General features: G+C 46.2%; 1 protein-coding gene across 12 annotated transcripts in view; it reads right to left on the bottom strand.

Annotated features, from left to right (window-relative positions):
- The window catches only part of SEMA4D (semaphorin 4D), a 756105-nt gene that overhangs the window by 266413 nt on the left and 466949 nt on the right, over nt 1-22743 (bottom strand). For all 12 annotated transcript variants that reach the window (XM_085632738.1, XM_085632752.1, XM_085632744.1 and 9 more), the window contains 3 exons: nt 21315-21490; nt 21063-21219; nt 8414-8636 (listed from right to left, as the gene is read on the bottom strand). In XM_085632738.1, coding sequence (XP_085488864.1) covers nt 8414-8636; nt 21063-21219; nt 21315-21490 — 556 coding nt within the window. The remainder of the gene's footprint in view (nt 1-8413; nt 8637-21062; nt 21220-21314; nt 21491-22743) is intronic.

Here is a 22743-nt window from a genome sequence, read left to right as displayed (position 1 = left end):
CTGAAAATGCCACGTTTACAAACAGAACCTGATTTTGGGAATCTTTTTAAAGATCCACCGATCTTTGCTTATAAACGCTCCAACAACCATAAGGAACTTCTAAAGAAACGAGATTCTCAAGACACTCGGGCACCGAAGGGCATGACAAAATGTTACAATTGTTCTCACTGCAATAATGCCATAATTGGCACGTCTATAGCTCATCCCTGGTCGGGCAAACAGATTAAGTTTCACTTTACAGCCAATTGCAACACGCAAACTGTTATATACATAATACGATGCCTTTGTGGCCTGTATTATGTCGGGAAGACCGAAAGGTCTCTACGGACTCTTATCACAGAACACAAAAGTAGGATTCGAACCAGAACACTGAGCTCCCCACTAGCAAGCCATTGGAGTGACGCACATCACACAATAGCTCAATTAAGATTTAGTGCGATAGAAGTTGTACAATCACACAATGACCGAGACATGTCAAGGAATATCACGCAGAGAGAAACATTTTGGACTCGGCATTTGGATACCATGAGCCCCAAGGGCTTAAATGACAAAATTGAGCTAGCATGCTTTTTATAGCATCTGTTTTGACAGATAATGCATCATTTTAAATTTAGCCAGAGGGCAAAGTATTGTCGGCAATTCGTAGGTTATGGACGGCACACTGTAGTTTTTTAGTTAAGGCATGCTCACACATACTAGGGATATACATGTTCTATACACATTAATAGGTAATAGTACTAAGGATTTTATTGAGAACACATGTTTCTTCAAATACAGTTTATTCCAACAATAGCTCCCTTTACATTGATTAAGATAGAATTTTTAGCAACTTAATTTTCATCACAGTTTCGGAACTAATATTGCTCTTTGACCAATGGAAGTGCACAAGCTAGACAGCGCCAGGCTTTTATGCACAATAGATTTATTGTTGCAACATTTCCAACACAATGATTTAAGAGGCAATAATATTTTAGTACTATACTAAATATATATGTATCAGAAGTCATTGTGATTCATGATGTGGTCCCCACAATACTAGTAGTTATACTTGTGTGAGTTATTAAAGGTGTTTTCACCACCACAGTATCTTTTCAGCAACATGCTTCATAATATGTTTAGGATCTAGAGGCAGCATGTAACATTGCATAAATACTGGCTTTGTAAGAAAATGTATAAATACTGCTGATATTAAACTGTTGATGTACTAGGTTTATTCACACATTATGTTATTTTGCTATCAGTAAGAGATGTCAGTCATATGTTGATGAATCATTGTATACTCTTCATCGAAGTGACACTGCTTGGAGACGCAGTTTGGTTGTTAATACATCATTCATTTTCATGCATAAATGTAGTTGAGACTATTCTCCATATTATTCCGGAGACCAACAGCTTTTATCCATGTAGATAACAGTACAAGGCTATTGAATATTACTCTTCAGCATCACGATGTGTTTTAATCAATATACAGCCATTACCTCTCACTCATTTTTCCCTTTTTTTCTCTTTTTCTTTCTTATTCACTCGGTTTCAATACTAACGTTATTAACAGTAGAGGACACCTTCGTGTACTTGGGATGGTATGTGGGACATTAAGTCTCTCAATCATAGCCGCCCTCCATGTCAGAACTAGCTATAGTCCTTCGTTTGTGTTTACGACATCACAGCAGCTTGCACACGCTAGTTCCGGTCGGTTTCAATCTTAAGCACTATCTCGCACGGGGCGAACACTATTTGTCATTTGGATCATCGCGGAGCTTTAACCAGAAGATAACAGTAGGTAGCATTTTGAATATCAGGCATTCATGAGTATCTATACATTCGTAATGTGCTTCTGCAAACTGATTTCACGCTTTCTCTTAGAAACATCTACACAAACATTAGTGGCGTCTTTCAACTATTCAGTGGTTATAACCATCGCATCCTTCTTCACATTACAGACACCACATCCACGAAGGCATTGCGAACACCGCATGCGATAATCTAGCAAGTTGGACATTCTCTGCGTTCAAAACGCCTGGTGAGGTTGCTACAGTTTTTTCACTGTGATACACTAGTTTGTGTGTTTTCTGTTGATATTATCAGGCGGTTATCTGCAATTTATCCTGACGCTCATTTCACAGGTTTTTTTTGACCAGCCGAGATACACATTTGAGTTTGGAATCCATTGCAGTATGAGGATTTTTCTCTGAGGTAGAGTAGGTTTGTGTATCATACCTAGCATGAAAGGTGATTTGAGCACTTCACACACGCGGTGCTTTGGATTTCTTGAGTTTCCTACGTAAGCCAACAGTCCTCTCTCTCTTCTCTTTCCCTCTCCTGCATTTTTTTTATATCTTTGGCTAAAATGTCTACACACTTTATCTATTTGTCTCATTTCGCAGTATTTCTAACCCTCCTGGGACATAGAGGCCTATCAATTCTACTTCCATCTCACTTTCATTTGGGTAAATTTCAGACTTTATAGTACATTCAATATAATAAATGAGATTCATTTTGTTTGTAGATGCCTCTGAAGAAGGGTGTTGTACTCACCCGAAATGCATTGGGAATGACATTTGAGTAGCGTCGTACTGCTTTAACGTATTGTTTGGACTTCTTGGAACTATTTTGGATTCTCAAGAGATGTGTGATTAAACACACCAGCAAGAAGAATTTGTGTTTCAGACGTTTTTGTCACAATACTCGGACTGTTTGTATACATTGTAAACTATGTATTATATTTGATCCCAATTGTTTTATGGGATGTTTAAAACAAGCGAGACACGGTGAAACAGTCAATGTACACTCAGATTTGAGTGTTTCAGGAAGTGCAGGTCCTGTCTAGAACATATTGCTCTAGTCTTCACTTCATTTTGAATTGGTGGTAGGGTGGAACCACCACAGGTATTGCACACCAAGTTAGAATATGTGCATCATTATTTGTTTAGTAGGACACACTAGTTAAGTTGAGTGCACGCCAGCTGTTTTAATTTAATTTTTTCTACGTTTACAAAGTTGGCATTTTTACCCTCTAATAATTTGGTGCCTTAAATTCCTTCCAAACAGTGTCAATAGTGGGATTGGTTGTTGACAGGATGAGCTATCCCCATAAAATGGGTGGGGGTGGAACTGTCACTTACCACACTTGCATTTTAAAAGAGCTGCCTCTCAGCATACTCACAAAGGAGTTCACACTAACCGTAAACCTTTTGTCACCTTCGACATCCTGGGACCAGGGCAGGGACGAAGGAAATTCCAGAACCATCTTGGGAAAAACCTCTAGAGGTTTCTTCCACTTCAAAGCTGGCACCAAGTATAATTATTGGACCCAGAGACTCACTATTCAGAATATTCCTGGACCTGTGGATGCTAAAGGACTGCCCTATTGCCTTTGAAGGAAGGCTTACCTGCTGTCTGAGCTAACTGCTGCAACTGGACCTTAAACTGGACCTGCCTCAGCCCAGCTTGTCTCTACAGTAGTGAGTCCCTGACCTCCACCCCCCCCCCCCCCCAACCCGACTTCATGCTACAGTGATCGCCAGCAACCACCAGCAATGCAAGATCTGCACTTCGGTCTACAGCATAGACTGCCCGTCGTGACCTGCAATGCGAAGCTCCAGCAATGACCATCCGCGACACCAAACAGGATCTTTGCACTACAGCGAGGACTGAGCCACTGGGCCTGCTCTTCGCGTAAGTGACTGCCATCTGCAAAGCTCTTCCTGTACCTTATGGCCTCCTACACTACGAACTGGACTCTTCATGTTGGACTTTGAGAAGGGTAACTTTTTCAGACAAATTTACCAGGTCTCTGTATCCAGCCTGCACTCCCATCGCAGTCAGCCTCAACTTATGACTTTCTCCTGGACTAGTACGACCAGATAACCACTATCATCGCTTTGTGGTTTTAGGTGCTATACTGACCTAAATATTGAAATCTCCAGCTCTACTGATGGGGGTTTTGCTATTTATAAGTCAAATAATTTATTAAAAGTTACTCTATTTTTCTAGATTGGTGTGAGTTTTGTGCTTTCACTTCATTACTGTTTGAGTGCTACCTAAATACTTTATACCTTGCATCAGAGTTAAGCCTGACTGCTTGTGTGCCAAGCTTCCAGATTAATTTAGTGACGTTGTTGTTCACCTCGACAGACTGTGGTTGGTGCTTGGGTAGGGACACACACTAACCCCCTTAACCCCCCCACCCTCAAATTTCTCAAACCAATGATTCTCAGTCCAAGGAACATGGTCAGTTAAAAAAAAGTCCTAATTTCAAATACCAATTGCTGAGTGAAGGGCCATATGAAATTAGTGAGAGGAGGGAATGCCGAGACAAAAGTCTGTAGTCATTCAAATAGTGAATGGGATTAGACTGAGCAAGTATTCTAAATTGGGCCACAGACAAAAAGATGACCATACCAAGGGTGAGGAGTACTACAATGAGGAAGATGTAACCATGCAGGTAACAACAAGGTAGCCTACTACTGGGTCGAGTGCTACAACTGCAAAACATTAGGACATATGCAAATACTGGTCAAGCCATTACCAGGTCTGTGTACTTCATGTTCACATTTGCCTTTACAAGAAGAGAGCCATGCACCAAGTTGTACTTTGGGGAAGAAGGACAGATTGCTATAGGAAGAAGGTATCCAAGAAAATTAGGGTTTGATTCAAGTTTGACCAAAGAAGCATATAACTACTTATAGGAATAGTAGAAAGAGGGAGAGGTATGTGTTTTGGGGATAACTGTTGAACTTACTTGAAAGATTTTGTGAAGAAATTTGAAAATTAAAGAAGTTTGTTGATAACATTTGATTTAGAGGTGATATTCTACTTAATACACAAGATGTATACGGTCACTTGGGTGAGGGACTATCACAGCTCTGTATTCAGCATTGTTGGTGCAGCACCTGCTGATGAACTTCGATGCAAGAAATAGGTGGGAGAGTTGTCTGGGACAAACTGTCTGATAGAGTGGATGCACTCATCAACACATGTTAAACAGGTGTAGCGGAACTCCAGACTATCTCAGGCTCATCTTGCTCTTTCCCACATCCACCGGATGTTTCCTCTGGCATCTTTGGAACGCCCCAGATGCAAACTGCATTTTTTTGCAGATATGGGTGACAGTTCTGGAGGTATTGTCCTATTTCATGGATTGAACACTGACTCTAGACCCAGGAGGTCTGTCTGCTGGGTTAAAGTCCAGGGCAAAGAAAGATAGGTATGCCTTCCCATTTACCGACTAGGAGCTTGTTCTGTTTAAATGCTAGATTGCGATGTCATGGAAATCTACCCTATCCAGATATTAAAACCTCACTTATGGATGCGTTTACGGCTCAGCAGTCACAAAGGACTCGTAGCTTTTGAAACAAATGACAGAAAATGGACAAAAGATCACCAGGAAACACTGGCTGAATTTACTTGGGGAGGGGATCGTTAAATTTGGGATGTCATGCTAGTGTGCTGGCCGGTTGTCAGTGGCTGAAGTAATGCTGGCGAGGTACCTCTGGTAGTGTCATGGGTAATGGGAGCATATGATAGACAGTTGAACTGCACTATAAATCAAGGGTTGTGATGGTCTTGATGGCCGGTCACTGAGCTTTTATGGGAATAGTGAGGATTGTGCTAGGGTACGCTGTGACGTGATGGTCTGTGCCCGAGTGCGATCTCCCTCCCGGTCCTGGCTCCCTGAGTGCAGCCCCAGTAGACCATACATTATGTTCTGTGCAGCTGATTACTCAGATGTCTCATGTACAACTGTTTACAATATAGCTGTCCGCTATGAAGATGAGCATGTTTTACTGTGGATCTATAACCAGTCATACCTAAATGGCACATGCCACAATATAAAAATACTTGACACCTGCATGTGCATGCCGTTGAATATGTTGTGAAAAACAAAGCAAGATTAAAAAAAAACATAAAATGAGAGCCCAAAGTCCAAACGTACTCGAGCCACATACTTATTAAAGTTGAAAGCCTTGACAGTTGCTCAGCAGGCTAACAGAAATATTTGTCAAACTTTGACATCTCGTTAAAAAGATTAGGAGACTAATTTCCATTTTCTAAAACAGGAGAAATGTTTGTGGTAATAAAAGGGACTAGGGTGCTTAGTACCAAGACTTCCGTTCTGCCCATTACCAATGTGGGTACACCACATGCGAAGGCATTTACCGTTCTTGGTTATTCCCTTTGAGTGTTTACATTAAAAAACAAGCCTTTGAGGTAATGATTCTTCAGCTATTGCACGTGTTTTTATTATTGATCATGAATGTGTTAAATATTTCCCTGCATGATGTTTGGTGATGGTAGCAAATGAAAAGAAACATGATTTAGAGTATGAAGTGTTTAGAGAGACAAGGTGTTACCGGGGAGTAAAATATATTTGAGACATGAACTAACATGATGGATTGCAAGACTAAAAGGTGCATTATGGTATCATTAGCAAGCAACAATAACAAATGTACAGAGATTGCTGAAAGGCCAAGTGTAGATTCGTAAATGGAATTCTTAGCTTGTGAAGTGCCTGCTACATCATAAAAGACTGGGAAATCACTGTTAAAATTGCCACTGGAAAGGGTAGCTTTTGATACTATGGGACCAATTTAAGTGAATACCTTAAACAGAAAGTAAACACTTGTAACGACGGTTTATTTTATGTTGTGGCTGGAGATAGGAGCAATGCAGAAGGTGAACTATGAATGTCTAACGTGGTTCATGTCCAAATTGTTTAGAAGAGAGGGAATGTGTAGTCTGGCGTAAGAGTAGAACTTTTTACTGAGAAACTAAAGGCTTTTCATGGAGAGACATAAAACTGAACCAAAATTAACATAGATGTGTACCACCCACGCGGTAATGAACTCACACAAAGTCTCAACAGAGAATTCAAGCGACTAATTTGTAGGCCTGGAAAACGTCTATAGAAAGTGTTACAACGGTATGTGCAAATCACAGCACTAAGTGTTGAACTACTCGAGTTCAGGGGTAGGCGTAACTTGCATAATGTGTTCTAGTATAATTACATGAAATCACAGCAAGATTACGGGAGGACCATGACCCTACAATTAGCGCTATTTTATTAGTGCCAAATGCACCCTCACGTCCAAAAAGAGCCTGAGGATACATTTAGCACTAAAAAAACATAGCACTAGATGCTACAGAACCGGAACAGCAGCAGCCGCTCGCGCTCTGTTTCTATACAAATGGATAGGTATTTTTTACACCAAATTACTTCAAATTACACAAATGAGTGTAATCTTCCTAAATTTCACGTCACAAGAGTAATGCAAAATTACCAATTACTCCGGTGTAACTGAAATTTCACCCAGGCCTTTGATTTCCCCCGTTGGTACAGAGAGGGAGAACTGCATCTAAACTGAAGACTGCCTGACTGAAAACATCACAACAGATGACATGCTCCAGAGAGGAAATGTGTGGCATTTACATGGAAGTACATAATGGGAGAGATTGTCCACGTCCAACCAGAAGGATCTGTCTAGACCGGTTATTCATGAACAATAACTGAAGTTGGCTGTAACAGTTTAAAGTTGCAAGATGGCAGTGCATGGCATTTGAGTAGAGTGGATCCAGGCAGCGAAGCCTGGAATTGCTGCTGTGATTATTCAGGTAAAGTAATGGAATATTTCTGAACTGTGAAGGAATAAGGTGGTGCTGCTGAAAAAGGGCGGGCAGATCGAAGGCACAGAGAAAATTGATAAAAAGAAGGATACTGGTAAGGAACTAGAAGGCAGTCGTACACTGTTATCCAATGGGATAAGCAGAAGGAAAATGACTGTTCCAAAGGACTTCAATGACTTCTCTAATGTTTTTTATTTTTGTAAAGAGAGTTGTGCAGTATGCATGGTGCTAGCAGTCTGCTCTGTAGAAGTGTGGAAACACTTGGTGTATTTGACACTCTTTAATAGGGCAGCTACTGGCAGTCCACAGTGTGGATGTACCTGGGTTGCTGATTAAAGGATTGTAGGCCTTAGTGCGTAGACCACACAAAGGTCACTAAGGTTTTCATAGGAAAACCCGGAAGGTAATTTCCCTAAAGGACAGACGATGGACTCAAGAAGGTAGCGACTGAGTCTGTGGTGAAGAGCATAAGAGAAGAAATATGTTGGTGCTCTGTGGGTTTAATAAAACACTTCTTTCCGGTGGTATTAGAAAATGAGTTGTGGCTCCGTCACAAGCATACATCAGTTTTAATTCTACATTGTGTTGAAACCGTACACCAAGCTTTGTGTTGATTAACAATACAAACAATAAAATTAAATCCACAAGTATTAGCCTGAGTGTTAAAGATGTGGTCGGTGGGAAGAAATGTCCTCTCTAGTGTACTAGTCATTCAACAAAGCGTGGGACTACATGCGACACAAATGGCAATCTGTAAAGGTGTGAAAACCAGTAGCAGCTCAATCCTTACCTGTACTTATGAACATTACGTCATACAAGTTGTTGTCGAGGGCCTTCACCCTATCCACCACAATCTGTGTGTATTTCACGTTATGCTGGACTAATCTGGGCTTATTTCCCACTGGCGTAACCAAGTCATTCATTAGTGGGTGGTCTTTCACAAACTGAAGGGTTTTGTCCGGTAAATCCAAGGAGGTACTGTAGTTCATTGCCCTGGCTTGGGTATTTATACACTGCAAAAAAATTATCACAAAAACAATTACTCTTTTTCAGCAGCATAATTTACTCAACTGCATCTGACTTGTCTTTGCAGGCCTTCTTTTATCCCTCCAAACCCCCTTATGTTCTGTGCCTGTTCTTGAGATTCACCTAGGTTCAAGGTATCTTCGATCTTGAGCTGGTTCACTAAGGTCGAGCTTTCTGAGAAACGGAAAACATTAAATACCCCTCCACCACAAGCAGTGTCTCACTATGCAATCAGTAGCAAGCCTGTTGGCAGCATCAGCTCACGTCTGAAGGAACCCCCACTTTAATGCATGCAGTGAAAAGCAGACCCATGTTCTAATTATTTTAAAATGCATTTATCAGTACGAACAAACCATTTCACACTAATCTACCCCCTCAAAATCCCCATCCTAGGATCACAGCAGAAGCAAGGGTCGCAGAGTAAGCAGGTGCAGGAGAATTGAAGTTCCAGCTAAGAGGACGCGTTAGTAATATTCACCTTTACAACAACCTTAAAACAAGGAGCAGGTCAATGAGCGTTATGGGCAAAGAGGTCTTGGCTACAGCTGTGTTTATGGGCTGGTACTTCTCAGAGAAAACCTTCTAAATTCCGCAATCTCTTTGCCACATTAGCTACGTGGGAAAATGAGCACTGCAACTGGAAATTATTCGACACAGAGTGCTTCTTTCACACAAGCACCTTGTATTGCGCTCTCCCATTGCCTCGCCTTAAGTCAAAGGTTAATCAGCGGTGTGGGGCAGAAAGTGCTTAAAGAGATTCAACTGGCAATGGGAGATGCCCCAGCACACCCAAATAAACCAGGTTATCATGTTGGCATCAGAGAGTCACCGAAATGTGGATTTACGAGTGAGCACTGCCAAGGTAATGGCCCGCTTAATACAGCAGTACGCGAGATTTAAAGAAACTGAATAGATTATGCAAATTATCAACATCCTTTGTGATAAATCAACTAAAATAGAGGTTCTTGCCTACAGGGTCTTGAGCATGTTGCCTAGGAAACCAGATAAACTACACTTTGCAGTTTGAGCTGTACAGAAGACAAGAGAAGGGGCTTTTCTCTGTTTAATTAGTGTCGGTCATGAAATTCAGAAGGCGTGCTACCGCTGTATTTACCACTCTGGATTAATTAACATGCAAGTGGGCAGAGGAGATCCATTAACATAGATTTAAATACCTCCGGGAGCCAACCTTTGGCAGATGATACAGGGGCAAATTGAAACAAGCTAGGCCGAACTATGCTTTTGCAAAGTTGGGAAAGTTTAGGGCAAACTATACTCTCTTCAGAGAAAGCATCGTGGCAGGAGGTGGTAAATTGGTGAAAAGGAGCTCACTTCGGACCCAGGTAAGAACATGACATTAAAGCCAAAATATTATGGTGAATACTGTGTAAGGTCAAATGTTATGTTCTCCTCCTCAAGCCTCGCTCACAATAGACTGACTAAAGGATAATCCAGACTAGAGCTGGGATATGTTTTGTATCAACATCTTAAATACATCAGTCAATTTCAGAAGCACAACAGTAAACTTTAACAACTCAGACGAGGCTTGTCAGCATCACTTTCTGATCAGACACATTGTTAACCATCAAATGCAAGAAATAAATGGAAAAGGATCACAAAGTGGTCCTATTATCCTTTCTTCAGAACTGAAGAAATTACGTTTGTTAGGGCAATAGGAGACTGGGAAGCAACCATGCTCAAAGACCGATGAGTGATATTTATACTACGTCACGTGCTGTGAGTAAAAACAAAGTCCCAGAACATAACATAGGCATTATCTATTTAATTACAACTGTTTCCTTACCCAAGCCAAGATTAAACACCCAATATTGGGCCATTCTAACTCACTTTTCATAGGCATTCCTTTGGTCACTGTTGTACGAGCCCTTCAACCCACAATCCCAGAGGGACTGGTGTGCACATGCCACACTTTGGTAAGCATACTAGCAAATTTGGCGGTGGAAGGCCTGAGAAGGTTTGAAGCCTGCCAACATGTACACTTGTAATAATCATCTGTTACTGTGTTGTAAAAAGCATTTGCATAGCACATTCAAATTCTGTGGCCGCCAATCAGTGTGGATCATGAACCAGGCATGGCTATGCATGGTTGGTGAACCATGAATGTTATAGTACTAGGTAAATCGTGTTTGATGTTCACAAGGGCTGGTGGGGTGTGCCACCTTTGTGGCTCCGATTAGTCATATACTGAAAGCAAAAGACCGGCATCTTCTGTGGTGGCAGATGCTGGGTTTCTGGAGGAATGAAAGTCAGGAAAGGATGCTGGATTCCAAAGAGGAGAGCAACTCCATCTTGGAGGGAGTGACCAAGCAAGACTTTAAAGCAATGCTGAATTCTATGTGATTTGCAAGTGTTCTCATCAGGGTATAGTGAGAGTTCTAAACCTTTGGTGATCTGTATTGAGGTCGCAACTCCATTGGGGAGTGTTTTCCGAGACGAACAATGGATAAGGGTGAATTGCCTCTTCATCAGAGGTTATTCTGGGGAAATAGACAAGTTTTTGTTGTTGACAAGCTGGGCCGCCAACATGAATAGCTCTGAGTGCTACGCAAAGTATTGTGGAAGAATTAGACTTGGCCACTAGCAGCCAAACTAGTGCTGGAAGGGCAGGAGATGTGTAATGTCTACCTCGGAGAAGGAGGGAAAGTCCGGTATCAAAGCTTTAAATCTGTTTGAGTAAGGTCAGGGCCCTCAGCTTAGTGTTATAGCAGCTTTAAACATGGACCAAAGAGTTATACAATTTTTTGTAAGTAGCCAACAAATAAAAATATTGTCTGACATGTTCCTTTATTTTTAGGTCGAGCCCACTAGACTGCGACAGATGAACAAGTTACTTACCTTCGGTAACGATGTATCTGTAAGAAACATTAGTTAGTTAGATTCCTCACCTTAGAATATCCCCAGGCGTCAGACTGGATCCGGAAGATTTTTCGTCAGCAATACCCCTTGCGCGTCGCTAGGCGTCGTCTGCGGCTCCGCGTCCGTCGTCGGCGTCGTGCGCCGGGATGACGTCGGAGTACTTAGACGCCGCCCTCGCGCGCTGACGTCAGTTCTTGTACATAGCCTTCCGCGCCAGGAACGCAGAGCCATGCAAAGACCGACACTGGTGCCAAAAATAAAATCTAGGGCCCTGAAAGGGATAGCCTTAACCCTAGATGTCAGTTCGCAGAACGGGGAGGATGGGAGGGTCGGTGAGGAATCTAACTAACTAATGTTTCTTACAGATACATCGTTACCGAAGGTAAGTAACTTGTTCATCTGAAAGAAACAAGTTAGTTAGATTCCTCACCTTAGAATAGATACCCAAGCAATACCATCCCCGGTGGTGGGTCTGCGAACCAAGATCACACCAGAAAGTCCTGGAGGACAGAACGGCCAAAGAAGCCATCCCTCCGGACTTGGCTGTCAAGGCAATAATGCCTGGCAAACGTGTGTAGCGAAGCCCACGTCGCCGCCTGACAGATGTCCTGCAAAGGGACTCCCCGTCCCAAGGCAGTAGTAGCCGCCGTGGCCCGAGTAGAATGGGCGCGCAGCCCAACAGGAGGGTCCTTTTTAGCCAAGGAATAGCAGATTTTGATACACAAAACGACCCACCGAGAGATGGTTCGTTTGTGCACAGCTTTCCCCTTCTTAGCGCCCACGTACCCAACAAAAAGCTGGTCGTCCACCCGGAACTGTTTTGTGCGGTCCAGATAAAAGGAGAGCGCACGTTTCGGGTCCAGACGGTGGAGCCTCTCTTCCTCTTTGGAAGGATGCGGAGGCGGAAAGAAGGTGGGCAAGGTGACAGACTGCCCAAGGTGAAATGGAGTCACCACTTTAGGAAGAAAGGCGGGACGAGGCCGAAGGACAACCTTGTCCGGATGAACAGATAGAAAAGGAGGCTTTGAAGATAAAGCCTGGAGCTCACTCACCCGTCTAGCCGAGGTGATGGCTACCAGAAAAGCAGTCTTTAGAGTTAGAAGACGAAGAGGGCAATTGTGAAGAGGCTCGAAGGGAGCGCACATCAGGAATGTCAAAACCAGATTCAAGTCCCACTGAGGCATTACAAAAGGGACAGGAGGGAACGTGTGTGTAATGCCTTTGAGAAAGCGTGTAACCACAGGGGACTTGAAAAGAGAAGGCTGATCAGGAAGCCGCAAGAAGGCGGAGATGGCAGCAAGATAACCTTTCAGGGTGCCCAGGGCAGAGCCCTGCCGGGCCAGAGAAAGAAGGAAGAGGAGAACCTCAGAAAGAGGGGCGGAAAGGGGATCCACAGCCTTTGCTGTGCACCATGCCACAAATTTGTTCCACCGGCAGGCGTATACCGACTTTGTGGAGGGACGCCTGGCTGCCAGAATGATATCACAGACTTCAGGAGGCAAGTCAAATGGCATCAACTGCCGCCGCTCAATCTCCACGCATGGAGGTGGAGGCTGGACAGGTTCGGGTGGAGGACCGTCCCCTGCTGCTGCGACAGAAGATCCTCCCGAAGGGGCAGACGTATCGGGGGATCGGTCAACAGACTGAGTAGCTCGGGATACCAATATCTTCGTGCCCAATCCGGAGCCACCAAGATGACTTGGGCCCGGTCGTGCCTGATCTTCTTCAGCACTCTGGGCAGAAGTGGTATAGGCGGAAAGGCGTACAACAGACCGCAACTCCACCCGTGACGAAAAGAGTCGCCGAGCGAGTGCCGCCTTGGAAATTCCAACGCGCAGAACTGCTGACATTGCGTGTTCTCTTCGGTGGCGAATAGATCTAACCAAGGCTCTCCCCACTGCTGAAAGAGGCCTTGCGCCACTTCGGAGTTCAGACGCCATTCGTGATCCATCATGCACCGGCGGCTGAGTTCGTCTGCTCTGGCGTTCAGAGAGCCCGCCAGATGTTGAACCACCAGGGTGACGCCCTGGTGTTCCAGCCATGTCCAGAGGCGCAGAGCCTCCTGACAAAGGGTCCACGACCCCACCCCGCCCTGTTTGTTGCAATACCACATGGCGGTGGTGTTGTCCGTGAACACCTGCACGACACTTCCCCTGACAGAGGGAAGGAAGGCTTTCAGTGCAAGCCGGATCGCTCTCAACTCCAACAGGTTGATGTGGAGACGAGACTCCGCCGGAGACCAGAGGCCTCTGATCTCCGCCTCTCCCATATGGCCACCCCATCCCAGGAGGGACGCATCCGTCACTACGACATGCTCTGGTTGGGGAAGGGAGAGGCTCTTGCCCTTGACCCACTCGCGGTCCGTGAGCCACCACTGCAACTGTCGTGCAGTGCCCTCCGAGATCAAGACATGGTCGGACAGGTTGCCGTGATGCTGGGCCCACTGAAACTTCAGGTCCCACTGCAGAGCCCGCATGCGCCGCCTGGCGTGATGCACTAGTAGGATGCAGGAGGCCATCAGCCCCAGAAGCCGCAACACTAGCCTGACCGAAACCCAGGATAGAGGCCGAAAGATGGGAATCAGGGCCTGTATATCCCGGACCCGCTGTTCCGGTGGATAGACCCGGAACTGCGCCGAATCGAGAACCGCTCCGATGAAGAGGAGCTTCTGAGAGGGACTCAGGTGTGACTTCGGCACGTTGATGGAAAACCCCAGCAAATGCAGGAGATCCGCCGTAGTCTGGAGGTGGGAGACGACTGCCTGGGGCGAGCCCGCCTTCAACAACCAGTCGTCGAGATAGGGGAAGACTGGAACCCCTGATCTGCGCAGATGAGCTGCGACCACCGCCATCACTTTCGTGAACACCCGAGGGGCACTGGTGAGGCCGAAGGGGAGCACGGTAAACTGAAAGTGCTCTTGGCCCACCGTGAACCGCAGGTAACGCCGGTGGGCCGGCAGGACGGGGATGTGGAAATAAGCGTCCTGCAAGTCCAACGCTACCATCCAGTCTCCAGGGTCTAGGGCAGCTAAAACCTGAGCCAACGTTAGCATCTTGAACCTTTCGTTTCGGAGGAAGGCATTGACGTTCCGGAGGTCCAAGATAGGGCGTAGGCCCCCCTTGCCCTTCTTGGGATTCAGAAAGTAGTGGGAATAACAACCACGACCTACTTCTGGACTCGGAACGCGCTCGACGGCCCCCTTGGCCAAGAGAGCCGAAACTTCCTCGCGGAGAAGATCCAAATGATCCCCCGAGATACGGTGGTGCTGCGGTGGCATGGCTGGAGGGGTCGTCTCGAAGGGGAGGGAGTAGCCCCTTCGGACGATTTGCAGCACCCACCTGTCCGATGTTATGGACCGCCAGTGGAGCAGGTGATGGCGAACTCTGCCGCCCACTGGCGTGGTATGGGCCTGAAAGCTCGGACTAGGAAGGCTTTGAGGCGGATGCTGCCGGGGTGGATGTGGGCTGACCACGCCGGCCTCCATTTCCGCCACGGCGGAAGCCACGTCCGCGACCGCGCGCAGGTTGGTGCTGCGGCTGGTGGCTTTGCGGACGTGAGGAGGCGCCCCTTCCTTGGCCACGAAAGGGGCGAAAAGCGGAGGTGTGCGCCCGCGGAGCCGCGAGGCCCAAGGACTTGGCCGTAGCCCGGGAGTCCTTAAAGCGGTTCAGCGCACTGTCCGCCTTCTTGCCAAACAGGCGAGTGCCATCAAAGGGCATGTCCATGAGGGTTGTCTGGACATCCCCGGAAAATGACGTGGACCGCATCCACCGTGGTTGAAATCGCCCGACCCAGCGAGTCCGTGGTGTCAAGCCCACATCGTATGGCGTGCCGTGCTGCATCCCTCCCATCGGCCAAAGCCTGGGTAAGACGCGTCCGGACCTCCTCCGGACACAGGGGCAGCACGTCCTCCACCGTATCCCACAGGGAATGGGAATAACGGTCCAAGAGACAGGCGGTATTTAAGGACCGCAGGCCCAAACTAAGGGACGAAAACAGTTTCTTGCCGAACTGCTCGAGTCTCTTGGAATCCCGATCCGGCGGAGCGGTCGGGAAGGAGGATTGGGAAGTAGAGGCCTGGATAACCAGACTCTCGGGGGTGGGGTGTTGGGACAGGAAACTGGGGTCACCCGGAGCAGGGCGGTGGCGCCTGGCAACGTTCCTATCCACAGGAGGAACTGTGGAGGGCTTGGACCAGGTGCCCTGCAGAACGTCAGTGAGGGCCTCGTTGAACGGCAGCAGAGGCTCAGTGGAGCTTGCTGAGGTTTGAAGCACCTCAGTGAGGATGTTAGTCCTCACAGCCACGGCAGGCAACTCGAGCCCAAGGGCCTCGGCCGCCTTGCGCAGCACCACAGAAAATGCTGCACCCTCCTCCGAAGCCACGGTCGGAGGAGAAGTGAATCCAGTGTCTGGCGAGGTGTCCAGGCCACTGGCCTCCCCCAGTTCATCTGCCCAGTCCTGAGAAAGCTGTGACTGAACAGCTAGAGGGTCCTCGAACCCCTCCCAGTCGCCCCCTTCTTCCGATTCCTGATAAACAGGAGGAATGATCGGAACCGGACTGTAGAGATGGTAGGACTCAAGCGGCGTCGTATGCGGCGTCGGCGGACGCCGTGCCGGCGTCGGGTCCGGATGAGGGCTAAACCGGGGTGTCGGCGTCACAGGCGTCGGCGGCGCCGGTGACGGCGTCGGTGGTTCAGGCGTCGGCGCCGGTGGAGGAGTGACTAGGTCAACCGGCGTCGACTGGGGCCCAGGCAAGGGCCCCGCGGGGACCTGCGGCGTCGAGACCGGAGTCGTCGACGGCGCCGGAGCCGCCGGCACGCGAGGTCGCCCAGTCGAGTCCGCGGGGCCCGAAGGCGCGCCAGCGGGCGTCGACGGCGGGGCCAGGCTCCTCATGGCCGAGAGGAAGGCACTGATCTCCGCCGGCGCCGCGTCAGCCCCAGGGACCGGAAGGTATGGGGGCGGGCGCGGCACCTGCGGCTCCGCCGGAGCCGCGGGGGTGGAACCACCCTGACCCTCGGCCGAGTCGCGCGACCGGCGAGGGGAGTCCGAAGAGCGATGTCGCCTCTTGGACTTCTTTGAGCGTTTGGACTTACCCGACGACTTGGAGCCGGACGAGCGATGGCGTCGGCTAGGGCTCCGCGAGCGATCCTTGGACCTCCTCCTGGACCGGGATCGCGCACGACGCGGAGCCGAGTGGCGAAGCTCGAGAAGCTTGCGGGACCGCTCCCGCCTAGCCTTCGAAGTCAGGGCCTGACAGTCGTTGCACGACTCCGCGTCGTGGTCGGGGCCTAAGCAGTAGAGGCACCGGCGGTGGTGATCGGTCACCGACATCAGTCGATGACAATCCTCACAAGCCTTGAACCCAGGCATCCTACCGGCACCAGATGTCGACAGACAAGGATCAAAAATGATCAAAAAAGATTTAGTCAAAAAAGACTAAAAGGGGTAGCTCTCCCGGATCTGCGCTTACTGGCGCGGAAAAAAGAAGAACTGACGTCAGCGCGCGAGGGCGGCGTCTAAGTACTCCGACGACGTCATCCCGGCGCACGACGCCGACGACGGACGCGGAGCCGCAGACGACGCCTAGCGACGCGCAAGGGGTATTGCTGACGAAAAATCTTCCGGATCCAGTCTGACGCCTGGGGATATTCTAAGGTGAGGAATCTAACTAACGTGTTTCTTTCAGATCTATTATGCACTTGCAGAGGGCATACAGCCCACCCATTGCTTACCAATGGGTGGGCCAATCACCCTCATTAAATTACCTCATTTGTTGCCTTGGGTGGGCCTGCCTTCCTTTTTTCCCCTCCCCTAGGGTACAGCCTTTTTATGACTGCAATTCCACTATGTACTTTGACAACTCCATTGTTACTCTTGGGATTAACACTATGAGTGTTCATGCGTTTTACAGCTATTTTGCTCATGTACTTCTTACCCCCCTTGCCAGCGATGCTCTGTGCGCTTCTCCTTTGCCTGCTCAGTGTTGTGCTTTCCCTCTTGTGCTTCTCCAAACGTTGCTTTCTTGATCGTGTTCTTCAACCTAGAGTACTGCTTTTCCACTCCCTCGTCTGTCGCGGGTTCTCCCTTCCACCATTCTGCCTCTGTGCTCCTCCTCCCACCCTCCCGCTGTTGCTGCAACCTCTCCCCATTTGAGGTCATTTTCTTTAATGTATTTATTCTTCACTGTGGACTCGGCAGCAAACTGCTGCTGGCAAGTGTGCCTTAATTATTTTTTTTAACTCTTAATTTACTGATCCATCCTGGATCTTCTATAAAAGAATAGAATTATCATGCTCTCGGCCTACTCTTACAAAAAAAAAAAAAAAAGTTGCCATTCCACACAGCATCCTGCTGATCCTGTGTAGCAGGACTAAAAGGCATTACCAAAGCCAACAGGTCCCTAAGGCGAGACCCGCTAGCTTTGCTAATGCTTGTTTAAGAGGCTTTTCAGGCGATTACTATAGCAACCTTCTATTCCAGTCTCGTTTGTGTCCTGAAGTGTTTTGTAGGATCAGCGTTGGCACTTGACATTTAAAAAAAAAAAAGAATTTTACAGACTGCTTGCCTTAATCATGGCACATCGTTATGTGTTTGTTGCCAAGGTGAAGGCAACATGCTGCCAACAGTCACCATCCGACAGGCTCATTTCAAGACTGGGCTTTTAAATGTGGAAGGAAAGCGCTAATTTCATGGAACAAAACCTCTGCAGATATTCAACCTCTTACAGGTCCCAACACCGTCCAGGATTCTACTGCTTTAGGAGATGCTGGGAGTAATGAGGGCTACTACATAGTTTTGAATGGAAAACAAATCTGTTTCGTTGCATGGTGCATTTACTAACGAACTCTACAAACTATTATATTTTCATTACATCTAACAAAATACATCTGCCTTCTCTTTGAGAGGTCAAAGGACAACTCTGCTGTGTAGCATTGGTCTTTCCTACAGCTTGCAAAATAATGAAGATAAAATTGGTGTGAATAAGGCAACCAAGAGGGTCACCTTCTCTCACTGAAGCAGTTGCTGCTAGTTCTAGTAGCCTGCATGGTTCTCATGCTGGGCCAGCAGAAAATATTTTTACAGACCTTCCATTTAAAATGCTGACATGCTGCCAAGCAACAGCTGCTTCTCTTAATTGTTACAATAGGACCATTGGGGAAAAAGAGCGCATTTTTCTCGAACAGTGGGTCTGTACTCTGGATGGCTAAAATGTGAGAGGTCACTAATCCGGCTAAATTCAGGCACCCTCCTTAAACCCCGCTCAGTGATTTACACGTCAGTGAATAAGCACATGGTCTCCCACTGTGAGCCAATGCCTGGAGTTATTCAGATACAGTGCAAGTATCATAGTGGAAGAAAGAAGCGCTATGATTACAGTACTAAAGGGTAGAAAACACTAGAAATCAACAGGGAAATAAAAATATGCTTTTCTTCTCACAGGATAAAACAAAGTGAAATGACACTAAGGCGACAAAACTCAAAATAAACAATTTAAAAATATTTTTATCATAGTCTGAACAATTAATCACCCAACATGTAGCATCGCAAAGGTAATTACTAGCCAACCCATTTTTACGTCCAGCACAAGGGTTGTGGTTGTAAGTCAAACCATAAACAAGGTCGTTAATATACACCTAATACACAGTAGAAGATCTTTTGCATTCCCAATATGTTATTATCAAAGGTAGTTAATGTGCCATCAATCAGAACAGGAAGGAGAAAGGATAATGTTACTTACCCAGTAAGCATCGGTTCTTGGCATGTAGAGCTGTAGATTCACATGCTTTGCATACTCCTGCCGTCTAGTGTTGGGTTCGGATGTTTGCAAGTTGTTTTTCTTCGAAGTCGTCTTTCCTAGTCACAAGGTAAGGGGACTCCTCCTTTTGGTGACCGTGCGCATGGTTATAGACTCCATTGTTCGATTGTTTTCCCGCAAGAGGGTGAGAATGGAGTAAGTAAGTGTAGTATAAAGATGGCCATGTGTATAAGTATATAATGAACTGCAACAACCACAGGTAACCGGGGAGGCGGGTGGCCGCACATAAATCTACAGCTCTACAAGCCAAAAACAGATGCTTACTGGGTAAGTAACATTATCCGTTCGAGGCAAGTGTGCTGTAGATACACATGCTCTGCATAGACTACAAAGCAGTATACTCCCAAAGCGGTGGCTAACCTGTAGATGTTGCAGTTGTCTGAAACTGTATTTTAAGTACTGCTTGTAAGAAGTGTCCTCCTCTTGAAGCTTGCGTTTGAGGCGGCTTTGTATGAATATGGCTTCTTTTGCTTTGGATCTGGTGTTAATGGAATAATGTCCACTTTTGGATCTGAAGGGGCCTCTGTGTTTCGGCGCCATAGTTTTCGGTGCCGGTGTCTTCTGTGCTGGCGGAAGCTATTCTTTCGGTGCAGAAAGTTTCGGCTCCGAAGGTTGCTTGGTTTTCGGCATAGAGGAATTCCCTGTGCCGAAAACCAAGCAACCTTCAGAGCACAACTGGCACACTTCATGTGAGTCAGTGCGCCGATACTTCGTGTGGCACAGAGAACAGAATTTAAACTGAGCCCGATCCATCGATGGAGATCTGAATCGGCACGATTAGGCCTTAAAGGCCGTCCACGCAGCTTTCCGATCAAAAGTAGATTCCGATGTCAAAACGATTCGTGGACAAGTAGGAAACATGCACGGAAACAATACCGACGAGGGTAGAGAGGATTGCGCGTAGAGAGGAACCCAAAGAACGGTTTCGAACTGGAGAACAGAAACCCGTCCGAACCCGATGGGGGAAACAAAAACGAACAATGGAGTCGATGACCATGCGCACTATCACCGAAAGGAGTCACCACCTTACTCGTGACTAGGAAAGCCTTCCTAGAAAAATAACTTGCAAACATCCGGACCCAACACTAAATGGCAGGAGTATGCAAAGCACGTGTATCTACAGCACACATGCCTCGAACACAAGCTTTCTAGAATGACACAGAAGTCCAGTGGAGCTATGCACAACAGGTTGACAATCTTCAGTCATTGTTCTTCCCATGTCATATTACAAACATGGGCGCATTTACAAACTTGCAAGAGCTGCTCAATGCGGACGCCCAGCTGGATGACTGACAGTGGAACTGAAGATCCATCTTCCAGCACTGGGCAACCACCAAACAATCAAATAGTAATTCAACAAAGCGCTTACTGCCTCCCCTTTCATTTCAGCAGTGCACGAGAGTGGATAACTAAAATTACACTTAAGGTGGCATCAAGGACGTGTATCCAGGCATCTAAAAGAAAAGAAAGCACTGCTGATATTTCTGTTTATCACCTTTGGAAATTCAGCTTGCCTTCTTGCCTTGTGTTGTGAATTACACATCCATGATCTACCAAGCTAATTATGCGTTTTAAGCCTAGGATATACAACTAATTACATACACACATACAAATCAACTACTCTGCACGTCTATCTTTCTAGTTTTTCTTAAATTAGACTTGACAAAATAGATAATCCGCACAGCAGAAATGAAATTGTGCTTTTTTTGTCTGCTCAACTTACCGCTCCAGGTCGAGGTGATGGAACGTCGCCATTGTATTGCACCCACTTGGTATGCGACTGCTCAACAGCAGTACTGTGCATGTATTTTCCCTTGGCAAAAATATCCTCCACCATTGAAATGTTGTATGCACAGACGGCAGACAGACCCACATTGCTCCTAGGATAGGAAAAACAAGAGGCAATATGTGAATGCGCTCCTGGCAAACACAATCTAAGCAAGAAAAACGTATTGAAGAGGGCAAAGGCACCTACAGCTGCAAAGTGAAGACGCCATAGATGACCGGCTCGCCCGAGTGTGGATGCTTCAAGATGAACACATCGTTGACTATGTTAAATACCAGGTTCTTCTCTGGCATACTGCAAATTAATTTTGCTTTTAGAAAAGAAGTCCATTTTTTCTGCAATGTCCTTAGCCCTCCATGGTCGTTCTTAAAGTAAAAGAAAAACATTTAATTATTACTTCTATGCTAGAACAACAGATGCAAGTCTGCATTTATTTAAAAATAAGGCTACCTTCGATATGAGCAGTAAAAATAACTATGGGGCTATTTGTCTGAGCATTGACAGTAGTAGATCACATCAACATCGGTGCCCTGCCATGCACTGAGGTCATACACATTTAGCAACGTATGTGAAACCACTTACAACTAACTGTATGTGTAAAGTTCTAGCAGCTCATGGACCCCGTTCTCTGCTTCATTGTCCATGCAGGTGTCTCCTCGGTATGAACAAGTTATTGAAACAAAGATACTAAAACAGAAAGGCTCAACACAAGTGTACATTGAGAATATAAATATTTGAACCCCATATATGATCACTACTCAAACCATGTTCCGTTTATACTACACACTGCTGAACGAGTTTCCACTAAAAAACTGACGCTCCAGTTTATGAACACAGCCAAATATGCATTACTTTGGAGAGAAGTTCATTTTAAATGTTTGGTGCAATATTTCTAACTAAAAAGCTGCACTGTGAGAAATCTCAGAGTTAAGGTTTATGCACGTGAACAACTTGAATCGAGCAAAAATCCAAAACAATGGGTTCAGTCCTTCTCTTGTTAATATTTGAGACTAAGGAACCCTCTTCAAGGCAACGTAAGATTCAACCCTAAATTGCTATTTTTTTTTTTCAGAAATGTTTAAAGACCGATCCTGTTTAAATACAATACTGCATATAAAGTTCAAATGTTCTATTTGGCCAGTCAATCTCTTGGGACAAGCAAGGCCTTCAAGACATCTGCTAATAAAGTTACTGCAGGCATAGAGCCTAGGACACACTCTTGACGTCTACATAAAAAAGGGACTGATGCATTATGTAAGATTCAAAAGTCTAAGGGAATATTTCACAAGTCTTCATGAGAAGGACCCAATCAGGGCCAACATATCCTACGCATGAGCTAATTTCGTTTGATCACGGAGATCCTGGAAATTTCTCAGGGTGCGACAGGGTGCTTAGAATTTTGTGTGCCAACTATTCTTAACAGTGGAATACAAGAGAATTGTTTGATTAACACAATCGACTGCCCATTCAAAGTGTAGTCCACCCTTAACCAGGGAGAGTGGAGTCGTTAGCTGCTTTTTGACTAGAATTTGTGGGTGCCTTCAGTGGGTGGTAGTAGTAGTTCTTGCTCACAAAAAAAAAAAATCAACATTTCCTACGCAACTGGGGTGGGGAGCAT

The sequence above is a fragment of the Triturus cristatus genome, chromosome 2_1, assembly GCF_964204655.1.
Source record: "Triturus cristatus chromosome 2_1, aTriCri1.1, whole genome shotgun sequence".
Classification (NCBI taxonomy): Eukaryota; Metazoa; Chordata; class Amphibia; order Caudata; family Salamandridae; genus Triturus; species Triturus cristatus.
The sequence above is the reverse complement of the archived record's forward strand: the minus strand, read 5'-3'. Positions and strand labels throughout refer to the sequence as shown.